A 17,078-nucleotide genomic window follows, 5' to 3' on the forward strand; every position below is an offset into this window, starting at 1 on the left:
TGCATGCAGGGCACTGAGGTCACAGGAAGCCGCAGTGGCGATGTGCAAAACCTCACTCCAGCTCTGGGGTGTTTGAAGATTTAGATACCTCAAGAGAAAGCAGCTGGAGTGGGACACGGTGCGTGGAAGAAAGTTGATGATGCTGGCAGGGAGAAAGGCTCTGGTTCCCAGGGCGGCACTGTTCCAAGGGGCACAGCCCTGCCCGGTGTGGTCAGCCTGGAAGCTATGGTTCCCCCTCTGTGGTTTCTGGCACACCCTCTCTGCCGTCCGAGAATTCCCGGAGTGTCCAGGCTGCTCATGGACCCTGGGGCCCGCACCTGAGGAGCTCCCGGAGTGCTCATGACTGCCGGAGGTGGGTGGGTACCTGCGGGGGGCGCGGGGGGAGGGCTGGGCTGGTGGGCCAGAGCGGTGGCTCCAGAAAAGTCTTCTAAGGAGATGACCTCAGAGCGTGTCTTAACAGAGCAGAGAGAGACATCAGCCAGGCAAAGAGGGAACAGCCCAGGCAAAGAGAAGGGCAAGGTGAAGCCACCCAGCACGCTCTGGGAACTCCAAGCAAGCAGCTGTGAGACACCTCGGAGGCAAAGGAGGTGGGGCTGGGGCATGAGGGGCCTGAATGCTGCTCCCAGGAGCTTGGAATGTTTTGGGGTGGGGGACTGGTGGATGCTGGCACATGCCGCCCAGACCCCCGCTTCCAGAATGCAGGACTCACTCCCCCAGGCATGTGGAGGTTGTTACAAAATGGCCCTCAGCTCTCAGTTCCCTTTGGGGGTGACCTCTGCCAAAGGAAACCACTGCACCCCAGGTGACACTCCTTTCCTAGGGTGTCCTGCTTCCTGTGATGGATCCCCTCAGGGCTGAGCCCCTTGACACTAGCCAGGACAGCTCTGGAGGGCCAGCTCTGCTCCAGACCCTCCCCTGGCCCCATGCAGGGCAGCTCATCTTTCCTTCTGCCCCGCCTCGCTGCCGGCCCCTCTGTCCCGAGCCTCAGAGCAGCTCCCCGGGAAATCCAGCCTGCAACAGAGGAGAAAGGGAAGCACTTGCTGAGTATCCAACGGGTGGGAGGGACCCAGGACAGCCTGTGACTTTGCCGGAGCCAGTGAGAGGGGTGACTGCTACTCATAGAAGCAGGCAAGGTCTCAGGAGGGGCAGAGAGGCTGGCTCATCTGGAGATAGAAACAGAAATTGGAGGCAGTTGGGGGTGGGGATGGGGTCAGGAAGTAGAGTGAGTCATGACCTTAACTTTTTTTTTTCTTATGCTGCTGGAAGTGAGGTCGGCTCCTCAAAGGAGGACCAGATATTAGAATTGCATAAGAAATTAATGACCAGAGTGCATGATAAATGTTGCCACAGGAGTAGTAAGGAGCACAGGGCTTCAAAGGATGGATAGGAGTTCACCAGGAGGTCTGCCCGTAAGGGAAAGTCATATAAGGCAGAGGAAACAGCTTGTGCCCAGAACCCAGTTGGGCTAGGATACCCAGAAGACAGCCAAGATGCCCAATAAAATGTCAATTTCATATAACTGATGAATGATTTTTTTTAAAAGATTTTATTCACTCACTTGACACAGAGAGAGAGAGATCACAAGCAGGCAGAGAGGAAGGCAGAGAGAAAGGGGGAAGCAGGCTCCCTGCCGAGCAGAGAGCCTGATGCAGGGCCTAATCCCAGGACTCCGAGACCATGACCCGAGCCTAAGGCAGAGGTCCAACCCAATGAGCCACCAAGGCACCCCTGAATGATTGTTTAGTATATGTTTGTCTTGTGCAATATTTGGGACATACTTATCCCAAAGAATTATCCATTATTTACTTCATCACCTTCTTATCCTGGTCCTGGCAGCAGCCCACTAGTGGGCCCCACCAAAGTGCAGCTTGGTACTGCTCGGATTCAGTGGTATCCCTCCCATAATCCAAACCCTCAGCTCTCATTGGGGGTCCTCTACTGTGTGACCCTCAGCCATCCCATCTCCCATCTTTAAAACCCCCCTTTAATCTCCTGCCTCTGAGTGTTTGCCCCACTATTTCCTCTGCCTCCCCACTATGCCCTCCCCAGGTCCACTCTTCCAGGAAGCCTCCCAGATTTCTCTGGGAGAATGGAAGTAATCATGTCCGCTGATCAGTAGCAGAAGGACCTTTGGCAAGTCACTTCATGTTTCTGAACCTTCATTTCCTTGTCTCTGCACTGGGGACCACACCACCTCTGCCAGGTTGCTGAGAGCACCAGACACACTCTCAAACGTTGGCATGTTCCCCCTGGGCATGCCTAGATCATAGCCTGGCACCCAGTGGGCACAGATACACATTAGCCGAACGGAACCAACTGCAAAGGTCCTGAGCTTTTACAGCTTAATTTGCTTCTCAGAATTGCCATGCCCAACAGTGGAACTTAGACAAATTCAATTTCCTATGTTAAGATGATCCGAAAAGAGATGAATAATGAAGCCACTGCAATTCCGATCGCATAACAGGTTTCTCCCCTGGTTGAGAAGGGACCAAACCAGCTCCCCAGAAATGGCCCGATTTAGCACCAAACATGGCGCCTGGCCACTTTAGATCGAAGCAGGTAATATCCGCCCCACACATTTCTGCCTCAAGCCCTCCCAATCCCAGACCACAGAAGGTGATTTCTTATAACCATTAGCATAATTACCTGACTGCAATGCTACAGAGAAGCGATGAGATGAGCCTGTGATTTCCGCACAGTTATTTGTCTCAAGTAAGTCACCTGAAGTTCATCTGCCATCAGGATTCATGGCCGCATTCTGTAATCGTCGGGAATTATTTTGCTAATAACAGAGGTACCTGATCTAATTTAGTTTTAATGCCAGGAGGTGCCCTCCCAGAATAATCAGCTCCAGGGCAATTCCAATTTCCAGGTCTGTTACACGTTCTGGAGAGAAGATTCAATTCAAAGAGGCTGAAGTTACTTCTTTATCACCCAAAGTCATCGAGGGGTGGGATGGGAATCCTACCTCCACGGGTTTGCAGAAAGATGCAGGGCGAGGTTGAGCCACAGGGAGCGGGGTGGCAGGGAGATGGTAGCCAAGAGCAGCAGCTGGAAGACGCCACTAATGGGTGAGGACCTGGAGGCATTCGCAGAACCCTGATTTTTCTTGAATTCATTCATTATCTCATTGATTCCTTGACTCCGTTTCTGGGCTCTCTCCCCGGCAAGACCTGGTCTCCGCTGTTATCTGAATACAGATATTGATAGCAAACGTACGCAGCCCTGTTCTGGGTACTTCGTGCTTATACACTCATTACTTCCCGTAAGGCAGGTGGGTGTCCACTACGATCCCCACTTTGCAGATGGGAAAGCCGAGGCACCGAGGTAGAGAGGTTAATTTGCATCAAGTCACACATTTAGGAAGGGGCGTAGCTGGGATTTGAACCTTAGCCTGTGAACTCCCTCGAGTTCATGCACCAGGGAGAATCCTGAGCCTACCAGGAATTGTTGAGCCCCTCCTCTGTGTTCTCGTGCACCCCTCCCAACAACTCTGCATGGGAGTGTCGTCCTATTTTATTGAGGAAGACACGGAGTCTCCAAAAGGGGTTAATTCGGCCAAGGTCAAGTGAGGAGATGGAGTTAAGTCTTCACCTCTGAACTCCGATTCTCTACCCTCCTGCTGCTCTGGCTGAAGCCAGGAAGTCTGAGCCATGTCTCTGAACCGCTTTGGAGACGGGCTGGGTAAGGTGTGATTAAACTGCAAGCGTGGAGATACGCCGCCCAGCTCTGCTCTTTCTTCCCTTTCCGCTCTGGAGCGGTTCCTCTTTCCCACCCCCACCCCCACCCCAGAAACCAAGTGTCCTTTGCTGTTCTTCACTGTCACCAAACAAAACCTACTTTCAGATTCCAATCACTCGCTCACATTTAGGCTTCCAGCCAAGGGCCCAGCACTCCCGTGGGAAGGGCCAGGAGGTCGACGCGCCTCGGCCTGTCTGCTCCTCACCGGGCCTGGGCCTTCCCGTGTCTTTGAGGAGGTGCGTTCTTTATAAACGGGGGGAGCCACAGAACCCTCGTTTCGAATGAAAAATTTCAGGCAAGGCCAATATTTAGATGACAGCCAGCTGCTCTGGGCAGAGCTGTGCTGGGGCAAAGGTGGGAAGTCTCTCTGATTTGGCAATCTTTTGGCATCTCCGTGGGACCCCAGGACTCTTTCGACAGTTGGGAAACCACTGGTCTGGACAGAGTCTATTGGCACTTGGGGTTCGTAGGGCCAAGGAATCTGAGCTCCACTGAGTGCTGGCGATACCCGACAACGTGCAGGGTGGGCCCCTCCCCCTGAACACCTGTCCAGCCTTGTTAGGGGCGTCAAGGGGCCGAATCCAAGAAGGGCATGTCAGCAAGACCCCGTTGTGCCTCTCTGCACACGCCTGCGGGGCCAGCCCACCCCAGCACACTCTGCAGTGGCGGTGAAGACAGGCCACTCCCCTCCCACTGTGGCCTATTTGTTTTCTCTCTTCTGTCTTCCCCTTTCTCTAAAAAATGTGGTTTGTTTTTTTGTAATATCTCCCTTCCCTCATCCTTCCTTCTACAATGCTCAGGGACATCTGTGTTCTGGAGGAATCAGTGCTCCCAATCACCAGGCCCATCACTCATGGCACCTGGGAATGCCTTCCGGAGGCTTTGGTTACCCCCGGGCACCAATGTATGTGTAGGATTTAGCCCAGGTTGGGGACATTGCATTGGGAGGAGGCAGGCGTTCCAGGCTCAGAAGAGAGGCCGGGGAGGCTGGCCATCACTTGACATGGCTGAAGTGTGGACTTGGCGGTTGGGGGGGCGGGGTGCGGGGGTTGGGGCATGGCAGGTGGAGTGAGAAAAGCATCCTTGAAAGGCTGTCCTAAGGGCGGCGGGCTGGTTCCTAAGGGTCAAGCAGTCTCAGGAGCCATAAGGAGGATCAGATGCACATTTTAGAAGATCGTCTAGCTGCATACATGGTTGGGGAAGGGGTAGACCTTGAAGATGGGGCTTTCCTCCCCCTCATCCCACTCCTGCCTCCACCTGCCCTCAACACTCTCCAGGGAGCCCTGTTTCCCTCAGAGACACGGCATGCGCACAGGAGGGAAGAAGGGTTTCGGGCTGCAGGGAGTTCCCACCTTGGCCAGGCCCCCAGCCTGGAACGCAGCCCTTGACCCCTTCAGCCCCAGGACCATGGGGTCAAGATGGGTTAGAAAGTTGGAAATTTCATCCCAGTTGGCTGGGATGCTCTGATTTGAGGGTTTCTGTTTGTGAACAGGAACCCAGGCAGAAAGTGAGCTTCCCCACCCCATTCTAGTCCCTTCTATCCAACTCTTGGCTCTGACAAGCCCCTGCCCCAGTCCTGCAACTCCACTTGGCTCTTGGATCACTGCCTCCCCACCCCCCACACTGCAGTGGGAGAGGAGGAGGTTCCTTTCCCCAAACACAAGCCCTATTGTTCCACCACTCAGCTGGGCACCTGTCTTGGCATCCGCACTCACTTGGCCTCAGGTCAGCCATGGGATGAGGCTGAACTAGTGGGCACTGAGGGTCCGGGACCCAGGGCAGGCGTGCAGGCCATCGCTGGTGGCAGTTTTGGACCCTGTCCCTCCCCAGCTCCCTTCCAGGGCTCCTGCTTACTCTGGGCACTGGTTCTTAACCAGAAGGGATTTTATCCCCCAGGGAACGGTTTGCAATGTCTGGAGACATTCTTGGTTGCCACAGCTTGTCCTGGGGTGGGGGGCAGGTATGCTGCTGGCGACTGGTGGGGGGAGGCCTGGGATGCTACTGGGCATCCTTCAGGGCCCAGGACAGCCTGCTTGACAGTGCTCCGGCCCCAAGAGGCACCAGTGCCAAGGTCAGAGGCCCCGCCTGAGGTTAAAACCCCCCACCCCATGCTTCAGGCTGGGACACGCCAGACACTCACTCCCACCTCAGCCTCTCTGCTTCTGCTATTTCTCCTGCCAGGGTGCCCTCCCTGCTGCCCTCCACTTACCTAAATCTCAGTTCTCTCCAGCCCCTCTGCCTGTGGGGGCTCTCCGCTGCTGCCCGCACCAGCTCCAGCTGCCCCTTCCAGAATCCGTCTCTGACTACATGGCCCCAATGATGTCTCTCCTCGCCCGATCAGCTCCTGTGGCTTTGGTCCTCCTGAGTCTCAGCTGGCTCATCTATGTAATGGGTGGGCGTGGTGAGTGGAGACCCCAGCCCCCCCCCACCAATAGCACGGACACAGCCCCTCCTGTCTCTCCCTGGGATGCTAGGCACATGGGACACTCAGAGTTGGCACACAGTGGGACCCATGTGGCTTTGGAGCCAGTGGGCCAGGGTTCGAATCCTGGCTCTGCTATTTCCTAGTAGTTGGACCAGAAGTTAATCACCAAACACGTCTGCACCTCAGTTTCCTCCTTTATAAAATGGGTTTTCCGGCGAGAGTTCCATGTGCTGTGCGGTGTCCTGTCCCTGTCCTTGTTCCCTGTCTGGCTGGTCTATCCTGTCAAGGTGTGCCTGGACAGCCATCTTCTCTTGGGGCCGAGAGGACGAGGATTAGTTGCCCTCTTACTTCTCCCTAGAAGCTGAGCTTGCACTGGGCTGCCAAGGACTTCGGGGAATGGAGACCCCTGAGGCCACAGCACCAGAAACCGGAAGCTGAGCAGGCCTGGCTGAGTGGCTCCCTGCCACGAGAGTGACCACCCTCTTGGCTCCCAGACTCTTTGGCCTCCCCTCTCAGCTCTCCAGTCACTGCCTGGGCTCAGCTTCTCCTGCTGGGGCTGTGACCTCCCACAGGTGGGCGGCCACCCAACTTAGCCAAGCTGGCTCAGGGGACGGGGCACTGCGTTGAGCAGAGGGGTGGCTTGGGGTCTTAGGAATTCTGGGAAGACAGCACAGAGACAGACTCATAAACCCAGAGAATGAACAGGTGGTTGGGGGGGGGTTGGGGGGGCGAAACAGGTGTAGAGGATCCAGAGGCGCAAACTTCCAGTTACCCAAGAAATAAGTCACAGGGATGGAAAGTACAGCGTGGGAGCTACAGTCAAGAATGTTGCAATTATTTTGTTTGGTGACAGATGGTAAGTACACTTCTCATGGTGAGCATTTTGTAATGTATGTAATTGTTGAGTCACTATGTCGTACACCTGAAATCAATATAACATTGTTCGTCAACTTCAGTGAGAGCTAGAGAGAGAGAGAGAGAACAAACATGAGCTCCCAGGCTCCGTGACCCTCCAACTTCAGCAGTTGGTCGCCCCTTAGAATCACTAGGAGGCAGAGAGACAGAGGGACAGTGAGAGACAGAGAGATGGAAAGAGACAGTGAGAGACAGAGACAGACAGAGCACAACAGAGATACAGCAAGAGAGAGAGAGAAACTGAGGGGGGACCCTGTCCCTCCCCTCCAAGCTATCAGAGGCCCAGTATGGGGGAAGAGCTCCAGAAGAGAGAGCACGGGCGCCCCTTGTCACCCACCACAGAGCCGGCAAGAGAAACCCTAGCTTCTGGGCACCCTAGCTTCTGGGCCGTGGAGTTGGCATGGCCATTCGGTCAAAGATGGGCCTCACCTCTCTAGTTCCACTCCCAGTTCTGGAGAGAAAGCAGGGACAGATCTGGGCCAGCCCCCAGAAGGCTCCTGAGTCAGGCCCTGAAGGCAACCCCCCCACTTCAGCTTTTGCTGGGGAGCCCACCCACCCTCCTGCCCTCCCGACCTCTCTGCTACCATCTGGTACAGCCGCATGCTGTCTCCCCTCCCTCCACTGCCGCTCCTCCTAGCGGCCGCCCTCCACCCCATCATTAGCTACGCAAGGGAGGCCCTTTGTCTAAGATTTGGGTCAAGGGAGAGAGAGTCCAGGGCAGAAGGGGGGGTGGGGGCTGGGGGGACAGACACCCCAGCTGCCACTTCAGGAACAGTGCAAACTCGAGCTGGCTTTTTTGGAGCACAGACCCACGCGTTCTGGTGCAGAGTCGGTGGGAGCTCAGGGTGCGGGTGTGGGACCCCCACAGCCAGCCAGGACAGAGGCCCCCTGGCAGGCATTCTGTCCTGCTCACACGTGCTTACGCCCTCCACGTGCTTTCATGCGCGTGCGTCCACGCACACACAGGCACGCCGGGATGTAGGTCACGGGCTGCAGGGCCTCAGGGCCAGGGGTTATGAGGATCTAGCCACCTGGCACACGCTTCCGGATTGGACAGAAAGCCACCCCTCCCGCTTCCCACCCCCCCTCCTCGGCTCGCCTGTGTCCATCTGACCCAAAGCCTCTCTAGGCTTCTGTTCCATTTTCCCTAGAATCCCACTGGCTGAGACTGCTGGGAAGAAACTCTGTCCGGGGTGCGCCACGTGCCTTTTATTCTGTCGGGGTGGGGGGGATCCCTGTGCAGGACAATGTGGAGGCTACAAGAGACAGAGGGTTGTGACCCCATCGTGAAGACTTCCAAGGCATAGCTCATGTGATGCTTCGGACTAGATGCGGTAATGGCCAAGAGGGTACGGTAAAGGAGAAAACCAAGCAGCTTCAGCCAAGCTGATCAAGGCTGGCTTCCTGGAGGAGGTGGCAAGACCTTGGCTGGGCAGATGAGTAAGGTTTCAAAAAGCCTGGGAATGGGAGTGGAACTTACACAGCTGAGGAGACCTCAGCCACTCCTGTCCTCCACCCTGAGCTGGGGCCTCTCCCGAGGTCACATCTGGAAGGACCATCACAGACCCTTCTACGGAAAACCCCCGGATGGTCCCACAGGACTTTCAGACACAGCAAGCCCAGGACATCACTCCCACTGAGAAGCTGCTCTTCCACTCACGTCCCCCACTGATGTGGACATTCCTGCCACGGGTCAGAGGCAAAGTCATCCTGACCTCTTTTTCCACCCCACCAGTCTCAGCCTCCAAGTTTGCGGTCTGGCTCCTGAAGCAGCTCACAGCCCAGAGGTGGAGACAAGCAGGAAAGCAAAGGGACTTACTCTTCAGTGTGTGACAGGATAGCGGGAAGCTCAGGGTGCCTTTGAGCTCAGTAAGGTGGTCAGGGAGGGCTTCCTGGAGGAGATGACGCCTGAGTGGAGAACTCAGGATGAGTGAGAGTGGCCAGGTTGGGGGAGAAGCAGTAGGGAGAGCTGTATTACAAGACTGGTCCAGGCAGGGGGCACAGCAAGGGCAAAGGTGAGGGAGGAGGAGAAGGACAGCGATTCAAGGCAGCGATTAATTCATGGAGATGGGGTTGGGGAGAAAGAAGGGGTGTGGCGGGAGACAAGGGCAGAGGCACCAACCTGGGGTCAGGTGGTGGGCTGCCTGGAGGCCGTATCAAAGAGTTTACACTTTATCCGACTGCAGTAAGTGGGTGTTCTGTGGGACTTTAAGATGCCTGTGAGTGGCCCCCTTGGCTGCACATCGAGGATGAGTTTGGGGCATGGGTTGAGATGGGGAGACCAGGGATGGGGTAAGACAGCCCTCTAGGAGTCCAAAGGGGGGCCTGGCCTCAGGTGGGGGCTGGGAGCTGGAGCTAGGGTAGATTTCAGGATCCATAGGAGGTGGGATGGACCCTGAGTGTTTCCTGGTTCCTCCTCACTCGGGGGCCCCCACCTGCCCATTGGACGTTATAAGATGGCATGATCTATTGGCGTGGCCCTCTCAAGATGGGAGCCGTGGGAGGTGGCTACTAGTTTCCCCACCCCTCTGTGAGCAGAGCCAAGTAGCCCAGGACAGAAGCCGAGGCCTGGGTGTGCTTGCCAACAGCACCTCCGGAGGGAGCCCACCAGAAGCCTGTGGAGAGGAGGGAGAGGGGATATCTTTGCTTTCTAAACAATAGGAGCTCCTCCGTCCTCCCACCAGGAGCCTCACTCCCTGGGGGACAGGAGCTCCTTTCTCCTGAGCTTTCTCCTGGCTCTGCCTGGCCCAGCTCCAGACCCGGGGCTGCCCTCTGCGTCCCCCTCCCTGGGCCCCATTTCCTAGCCTTCTTGTGCAGCCAGCTGCTGAGGCTTGGTCACATAAATGATTTAAGCCCCTCCCGACCATCCTCATTGTTCTTCTTTATTGACTATTTTTTCCTGATTTAGCCTCTCCCCAGACTCCCATGGGGCAATGGGGCAAGAAGGCGGGGGCTCCACCCCCATCCACCTGCCCGACGGGGGAGGGTCAGAGGCCCAGGCATGGCTGGCCAGCAGGGCCTTCCTGGGCATGGGAAGGGCTTTGGATTGGGGGCCAGAGTGCCCAGCGAACAGCCTAGAATGTGGAAAAACGCACAGGAGTCTTGGACTCCTGCGTTTGAATTGCGTGCCCCCGCTACAGCCTGTGTCTGTGGGCCCTTCTAAGCCTCGGCTATCTTGTGTGCATGGTGAGGTCGCTCCTTCCTCTGCCAGGAGCCGGTGACTCCGTGTGGAACACATCACAGAGTTGGCATGTACTAGGTGCTCTGTAAATGGGGTCCCCACTCTGCCCCGCTGACCTCACTCGTCCACCTGGGAAAGGGCCCCTTTGTGGGGAGTGTGGCTATTCCTGTTCCTTCAGTGGCCAGCAGGCCCAGGGCAGAGCTCCAGGGCAGGATGGAAGGAATCAGGGTCTGGCATTCTTTCCCCAGCCCAGGTAGGCCAGCCTGGAGCCAGCACTCAGTTCCCCAGACAGGGAAGTGAAAGCTCGCTGAGGGCCCACCCAGGTCCTTTGCCCAGGACCTGTTGGGTTAGCCAAGTGGCAGAGCAGGAGGAGGTCTGGGGCTCTTGTCCTGAGAGGCAGGCCAGGCCTGAATGCCCTTCCCAAGTGGTCCACCCTCATAGACACGGCCTCAGAGAAGGACCTATTGGGCACGGGTTCAGAGCATGCGCTCTGGGGTGGGACAAACCTGCATGACTCTCGGCTTTGCCACTCACTAGCTGTGTGATCTGGGTGAGTCACTCAGCGTCTCTGGGCTGGTTTCCCCATCTCTAACCCACAGGGTGCTGGCGAGGGGAAGCCAGATGATGAAAGGGAGGCACATGGCCGGGCACACAGCTGTTCTTTTACAGTTTTTGTCTATCTGTTACCAGCTGAGGCAAACCCGCTTCTGATACATCGGTTCCTCCTCTCATGGGAAGGACTGGCGAGTGGTGACATCAGACCTCTGACAGTTTCTAGCCCAAAATAGCCTTCTCTTTAGACTGACCCTGTCCCATCACAGCTGCTTCTGCTCGCCGTTCCCAGCTGGGTGGGTATGGCCTTCGGTTATGGCTCCTGCCGCATCGGGCTCCTCCCAAGAGCTATGCCAACAAACCCTCCCAGGAGGCAGGATTTGCCGGGGGGAAATGAAGGGGCCGCCGGGGGGGGGGGCAATTATATAGCTCTCAGATAGTGCCCCAAAGTCAAGGTCCTGAGCTCTGGAGCAACCTGGGTTCAAATCACCTTGTATGACCTTGGCCATCATGTAACTTCCCAGAGCCTCAGTTGTCTCATCTGGAAAATGGAACGAACAGCAACGGGTCTATGGTGTTGAGGACTCGAGCAGACAAAGTCCATGAAGGACCTTGCATGGAGCCTCACCTGGAAAAGGGCCTCAGTAAATAGGCCTGGTTGTTGTACCTGCAGCACTGGGAGTTTATAAAATCACTTCTGTCTGACAGCCTACTGGGACCCCCTCAACGGGGGCAGATGTCCCCGCTGGTTATCACCAGGAAGAAACTGAAGCCTCTTCTGCCCCCAGGATTTCCGAGCAACCAGCCCCTTCCGGAGCACTGATCCCGGCTATCTGTCCAAGCCCAACTCCCTCTGGGAACCACAGATTCCCCCTGCCACCCCCTCACCCCCAGGTGTCCAGTCTCATGAGATTTTACCTTGTCAATCCCCGAGACAGCCAAGGAGGCGGGCAGGGCCCAGCCAAGTCTGCCCATTTGTCAGACAAAGTAGCCAAGGCTGAGCGAGGAGCAGGGACCTGGCCCAGGGCGCCCGATGGCGAAGGGAGCCAGGATGAGGCTCGGGCCGCAGGGAGGGGAGAGGGCGCCAAGTGCTGAGTCGGATTTAGAATCTTAGATGGTCAGAGCTGGATCATTCCAGGGTGTGGGGTGTAAACGACCATGAAGGGAACATCACGCCCAGAGCAGGGGATGATGCCTGAGGGCACAGAGCACGTCCTGGGCGGGATCCAGCAGGTGCCATTCACTCATTCACTTGTTCATTCATTCATTCATTCATTCATACAGCGAATGCAGTGGCAACCAAGGCACAGCCCTGCCCTCAAGGACCTTATGGTCTTAAATGGGAGTCAGACTAGCGACCAGGCGATCAAAACATGCCCTCATCAGGGAAGCACCTAGGTGTGCCACAGGGCAGGGGTGGGAGGCGACGTCGGCAAAGTGGAGGAGTGGCAGGACGGCGTGAGAACCTGACGAGAGAATGTTCTACAGGGTGAGAAAACAGGGTCCTCCTGTTTTCTTCCTCAGCAACTGGAAAGATGGGAAGGAAGAGCTTCTCTGCGCCAGACTTGTCAGGCAGGCAGACTTGCCTCGATTTACACACAGGGAAACTGAGGCCTGCCCATGGAGGGCTTCTGCTTCCTGCCTTCCCGCTTCGGATTGTTGTGTAAAGAAACCCCTGCTCCTGTGTTTGCCACTCCCCCAGCCACGTCAGCCCCTCACTGGCCTTGCTCGAATGGTCTCTCACCTCAGGACCATCCGATAGGGCATCGCTTAGCTCCATCGTCCGAGACCCCCTCAACACGGAGCTGCCCTCCAGAGCATTTGCGCCAGTGACTGGGATGTGGCTGAAATCCCTTCATTCCTGGAGCACCAGGTGGACAGAATCGAAGCTCAAGCTCTCCACCAGACGAAAGGAGAGAGTCTTGCTTGATCTGAGCCATGGAAGGGGGCCCAGAGCCCCACTCCCAGCTGTGCCTCTCCCAACCCTGTACCCACTGAAGTTTCCAAGTCCCCCAAGGAGCTCAGCTTGTCAACCCCGACCCAAAGCACCACACTCCTTGGAAGTGTCGAGGAACCCTCAGAAGTTTCTCTGGCCTTTGCACCTGCTGTCCTATCTGCCTGGAATGCCTTTCCTCACTGCTTTGCCTGGGCCAGCGGAATTTGTTCACTTACTCATTCAACATGTGTGCTGGATGCTTACTCTGGGCCAGGCAGAGAGTTATGCTCGGGGGATAACAGCTGTCCAAGAGCTCAGAGACTTGGGGACACATCGAGTTCAAGTACACGTGCGCGCACACACAATAACGTCCTGTACAGATAGGAGCAGACCATATCAAGGAAAAGAGAAAGTAAGAGTGAGAGCTCATTTGATGGATCGAAGGAACATGGTTTAGGGAAGGCTTCTCTGAGGAGGTGACTTTTCAGTTGAGTTTGGGAACAAGAGGGGGAGGAGGAATTAGTTTACTGAAGAGTGAGAGGAAGAGTGTTCCGGAAAAGCAAACAGCATGTGCAAAGGCCCTGGGCTGACAACGACTTTGATGATTGTGAGCAAGTTCAGATCAGCAGGACCAGAGTCTAAGGAATGGGTGCGTGAAGGAGAAAGAGTTAGATCATGCAGGGAAGCAGAAGCAGCAGACCTTGGTCAAGGGACTGTGTGGGTAGCAGGAAAAAGTAAGGATTCAAGAGAAGGAGCCAGAAGAAGAGACTGAGAAATAGGTGGGAGAAAATCAGGAGAGTGACCTCTCCCAGCAGCCAGTGAAGAAAGGGTTTCATGAAGGAAAGAGTCATCAACTTCTTTAGTGGAGGAGTCATCTCCTCCAGGAAGCCTTCCTGGACTCCACATGTGGGGTGAGGGGTTCCACAGTGCCTTGATTTCCCCCACCAGGGTGCTTTCCTCTCTCCCAGCCTAGCCTAGAAATGTCATGAAGGCAAAGATAAGGTCTCATTTGCCTTTCCAACCCCAAAACTTAACACAGGACCTGAAAGTAGTTAGCTACATAGAGAGGAAGTGACTCTGAGCACATGGTTTTCCTTCGTTGGCCTGGTCCAGGAGGCTCCTTCTGCTCTGGGCCTCCCAGGCATGGTTGGAGCCAGACCTCTCTGGGCTGGACCTGAGATCACTTGTAAGAGCCTGGGCTCTCCTCCATTCCTGCCTAACTCCTTCCTAAGGCTCCCTCCGTCTCTTTGCCTCTTCCTCTTTGTTCCTAGGCACCTTACGACCTGACCAGCTTCCAGAAGACCAGCAACAGGCTCCCCAAACAGGTAAAGACAAGGTGGCCCCCCCCATGCATGGGGCCCTTTAGTTAGGGTGCACACCGTTTCCAGGGTACCAGCCTCACCCTGCCCAGAGGCTGCTGCTCGAAAACCAGGAAACAGCTGTTAGGGGTTCTGGGTCCCAGGTGGGGAGATGGAGCCCTGGAAGATACAGAGCCTCACTTGGCCATGGGTTGGTCCCCCAGCGAAGGGTCTGTGCCCTCTGTAGAGTCGCATTCAGGCAAGGCTATACCAAGTTTCAGGTGAGCACTTCCGGGGGGCATATCTCAGACTGTCTGTGCCCCACTCCCCGGGGAACTCATCACTCAATCCAGCCTCATTTCATTCCTCTGTCTCCCATTCAAGGCTGGGAGTTCTTCCAGTTCAGGGGCCTCTCTTTGTCCCTTCCTCCTTCCCCTTTCCCGCCCTCCCTCTCTTTCTCTCTTTCCTCCCTCCATGCCGTAAGCACAAACTATTTCTGCAGCTTGAGCTAGCTCATCATTTCTGCACCCGTGCCCGTGGCACACAGCTGGGCACGCGGGGGGTCACTCAGCAGACATCCTCTGGTCCCCTGACTGCTCGGCAGTGCCAGGTCCACGGGCTGGGCCTTGCCAAATCTCCCCGGAGGATACAGCCCCGAACATGGCAAAGGGCCCCTCTCCCTGGAAAGAGCTGAGCTCCGGCAGAAGGAAGGAAATTTGGCTTTGAGTCTGTATGGAGACCAGGCCTGGCAGGGGTGGGGGTGGGAGCGGGGTCCAGAGGGAGATCTCTGTTTTCTTCGCAGGAACTGTGGTCCCAGGAGGACCTGGGCCCCCAAAGGAGCTCCAAGCCAGAGTGAGGCCACCTCTCAATGCCCCCTTTTTGGCCAACAGGGCCTTCTCCCTGCTGAACCCCCAAATCTGCTGTCCCCCCACCCTGCCTCGGCCCCTCAGGCACCCTGGCCCTCCTGCTTTTCTCAGGCACACATTGCCCAGAGACAGCCAGGGCGCCCCGGCATGCCAGCTGACGGGCAGCTCCCTGGCCAGGCTGAGCAGTGGGGGTTCCTGTTCCCTGCGTCCCTGGAGCTCCAAGCCTGCAGAACCTAACCCCGGCCAAGCCATTCCGAGTCTGACAAGTCCTGTCCCAGGCTCTCAGCAAGAGCTCCGTCCTGGCAACTGTCCCCGGCAATCTTCCCTGGGGTTTCCAGCCACCCCGAAGGCTGCATCAGGGGCAGCGGGAGCAGCCCCCGGTGGTAGCCCCCGGGGGCCTGCAAAGTGGGGCGTGCCTTCAGCCGGGCGTTAATTACAGGGTACGTTCCTGAAGCCTGGTCCATCTATATTTATCTGCAGGATCTCACTCATTAAATTCCCCACAGCACCCGGCAGGCCTAGGGACCCGAGCAAGGCAGACAGACAGGGGGGCTGCAAACTTCCTTCCTTTCCTTCTTGACCAAGAGCAAAACAGAAGCAGCCCAAACTCCCTCTCCCTCCCCTGACCCTACTCATGTCCAGAGTCCAAGGGGCTGCCCCCGGCCCTGCCCAGGGGGGACCCTTCCGCCTTGTGCCCCCTCCCCCGGAGCACCCATGCCCACCCACAGGCCCCAGGATCAGACGGTGCCCGGCCGCCTGCCGGCCTCCCCGCATCAACTCGGATTCCTGCAGCAAGCAGGGAAAAGTCTGCTGAGCAGCGGAGCAGCGCGGCCAAATCCCCAACTCTGCCACTTTGCAGGGGCCGGGGCCCTCTTACCGTAGGAGTCGTCTTGGTCCAGGAGGGAATCGGGCTCCATGGCGAATGGGCCCCCAGCCCCTGGCCCCACCTGATTTATGAACCAAGGCTGTCTCCATGAGCGTCTGGGTTTCTCCTTTTGTATTCCATCTGGCGGCTTTTCCAACTAGATGACTGGGTATTCCTGCAAGCAGGCCCCTCTCCAGCCCTCGCCTTCATACAGTACATTTAAAGTAGCAGTAACCTCTTTTTCCTCCCCCCGCAGCCGGGCTGGAAACATTAGAAGGGACCGAGGCAGCGAGATGTCTAAAATAGGAAGACGCCGGGACGATTGGCCTGGCTGCCTGCGACGCTGGCTGCGGGGTCTGGCCGGGGCTGTGCAGATGGAAAAGCTAAGAGGTGAGGCTGAGCTGGGGCTTAGCATCTGGAAGCTGGCTCTGGGGCCCCGGGGTCCGTGGGGGGTGGGCGCAGGCTGACCCACCCGTGGGAGGGGCTTGGGGGGGGTGCTCGGCTCTGTTCGCCACCCTGTGCCCAAACCCCAGGGGCTTCTCCCAGGCCCTGCTGGAACCTCCCACTCAAATCTGTTCTACAGACATTTCCTGCAGTGTGGGGGATGCAGAACTGACTCATCCCTCCATTCAGTTAGTCAGTAACTTTTTTTCTGAGCATCTACTCCACGCCAGACACTGCCAGGTGCTGGCTTAACAGCGCCGAGCACTGCACGGCGGTGTCTGGCCTCGTGGAGCCCGAAGGTAAGCAGGTCACGGCCAGGTGGGGGGAGGGGGAAGTGTTGCAGAAACAGAGCCGGGATGTCTCCCCTGGCCGCGGGAGGTGGTCAGGGAAGGCTTCCTGGAAACAGAGGCACCTGAGGCTGAGTAAGAGTCAGTCGGGTGAAGGAGGGAGCGAGGGGGGAAGGCGAGCCGGGCGAAAGGAGGGACCTGCGCGAGAGCCTTGAGTGGACAGCATATGTGGGGTCTTCAGAGCCCCCCGAAAAGTTCCGGGTGGTGGGAACAGAACGAGGAGGTGGTGCCAGGAGATGGAACCAGGGAGGGAAACAGGCGAGAGCCAGGCAGGGCCTCAGGGGGCTGTTCTCAGGCCAGACCCCAAGGATGGTCTGTGCGAGTGACACATTCCAAGTCATCTTTCGAATGGCCTCTCTGGCTCCTGGAGCCACCGGAGTGGCTGGAATGCTGGGTACCACTCAGGGAGCGGCCACGGGGGCTGGCAGCCGCTCTGAGCATTTACCCACGTGGTCTCATGCGCTGCCCGGTGGTCCCTCACAGAAGCTCTGCTGTCCTGTTTTACAGA

At 56.9% G+C, this 17,078-nt stretch overlaps 1 protein-coding gene across 1 annotated transcript in view; it reads right to left on the reverse strand.

Annotated features, from left to right (window-relative positions):
- LOC123952790 (DAB2 interacting protein) overlaps nucleotides 1–15,958 on the reverse strand; it is a 186,478-nt gene extending 170,520 nt beyond the window's left edge. Inside the window, exon 1 of the mRNA XM_046022291.1 lies at nucleotides 15,792–15,958. Coding sequence (XP_045878247.1) covers nucleotides 15,792–15,831 — 40 coding nt within the window. The 5' untranslated portion in view covers nucleotides 15,832–15,958. The remainder of the gene's footprint in view (nucleotides 1–15,791) is intronic.
- Nucleotides 15,959–17,078: the final 1,120 nt, after the last annotated feature.

The sequence above is a fragment of the Meles meles genome, chromosome 11 (genome assembly GCF_922984935.1).
Source record: "Meles meles chromosome 11, mMelMel3.1 paternal haplotype, whole genome shotgun sequence".
NCBI classification, from domain to species: Eukaryota; Metazoa; Chordata; class Mammalia; order Carnivora; family Mustelidae; genus Meles; species Meles meles.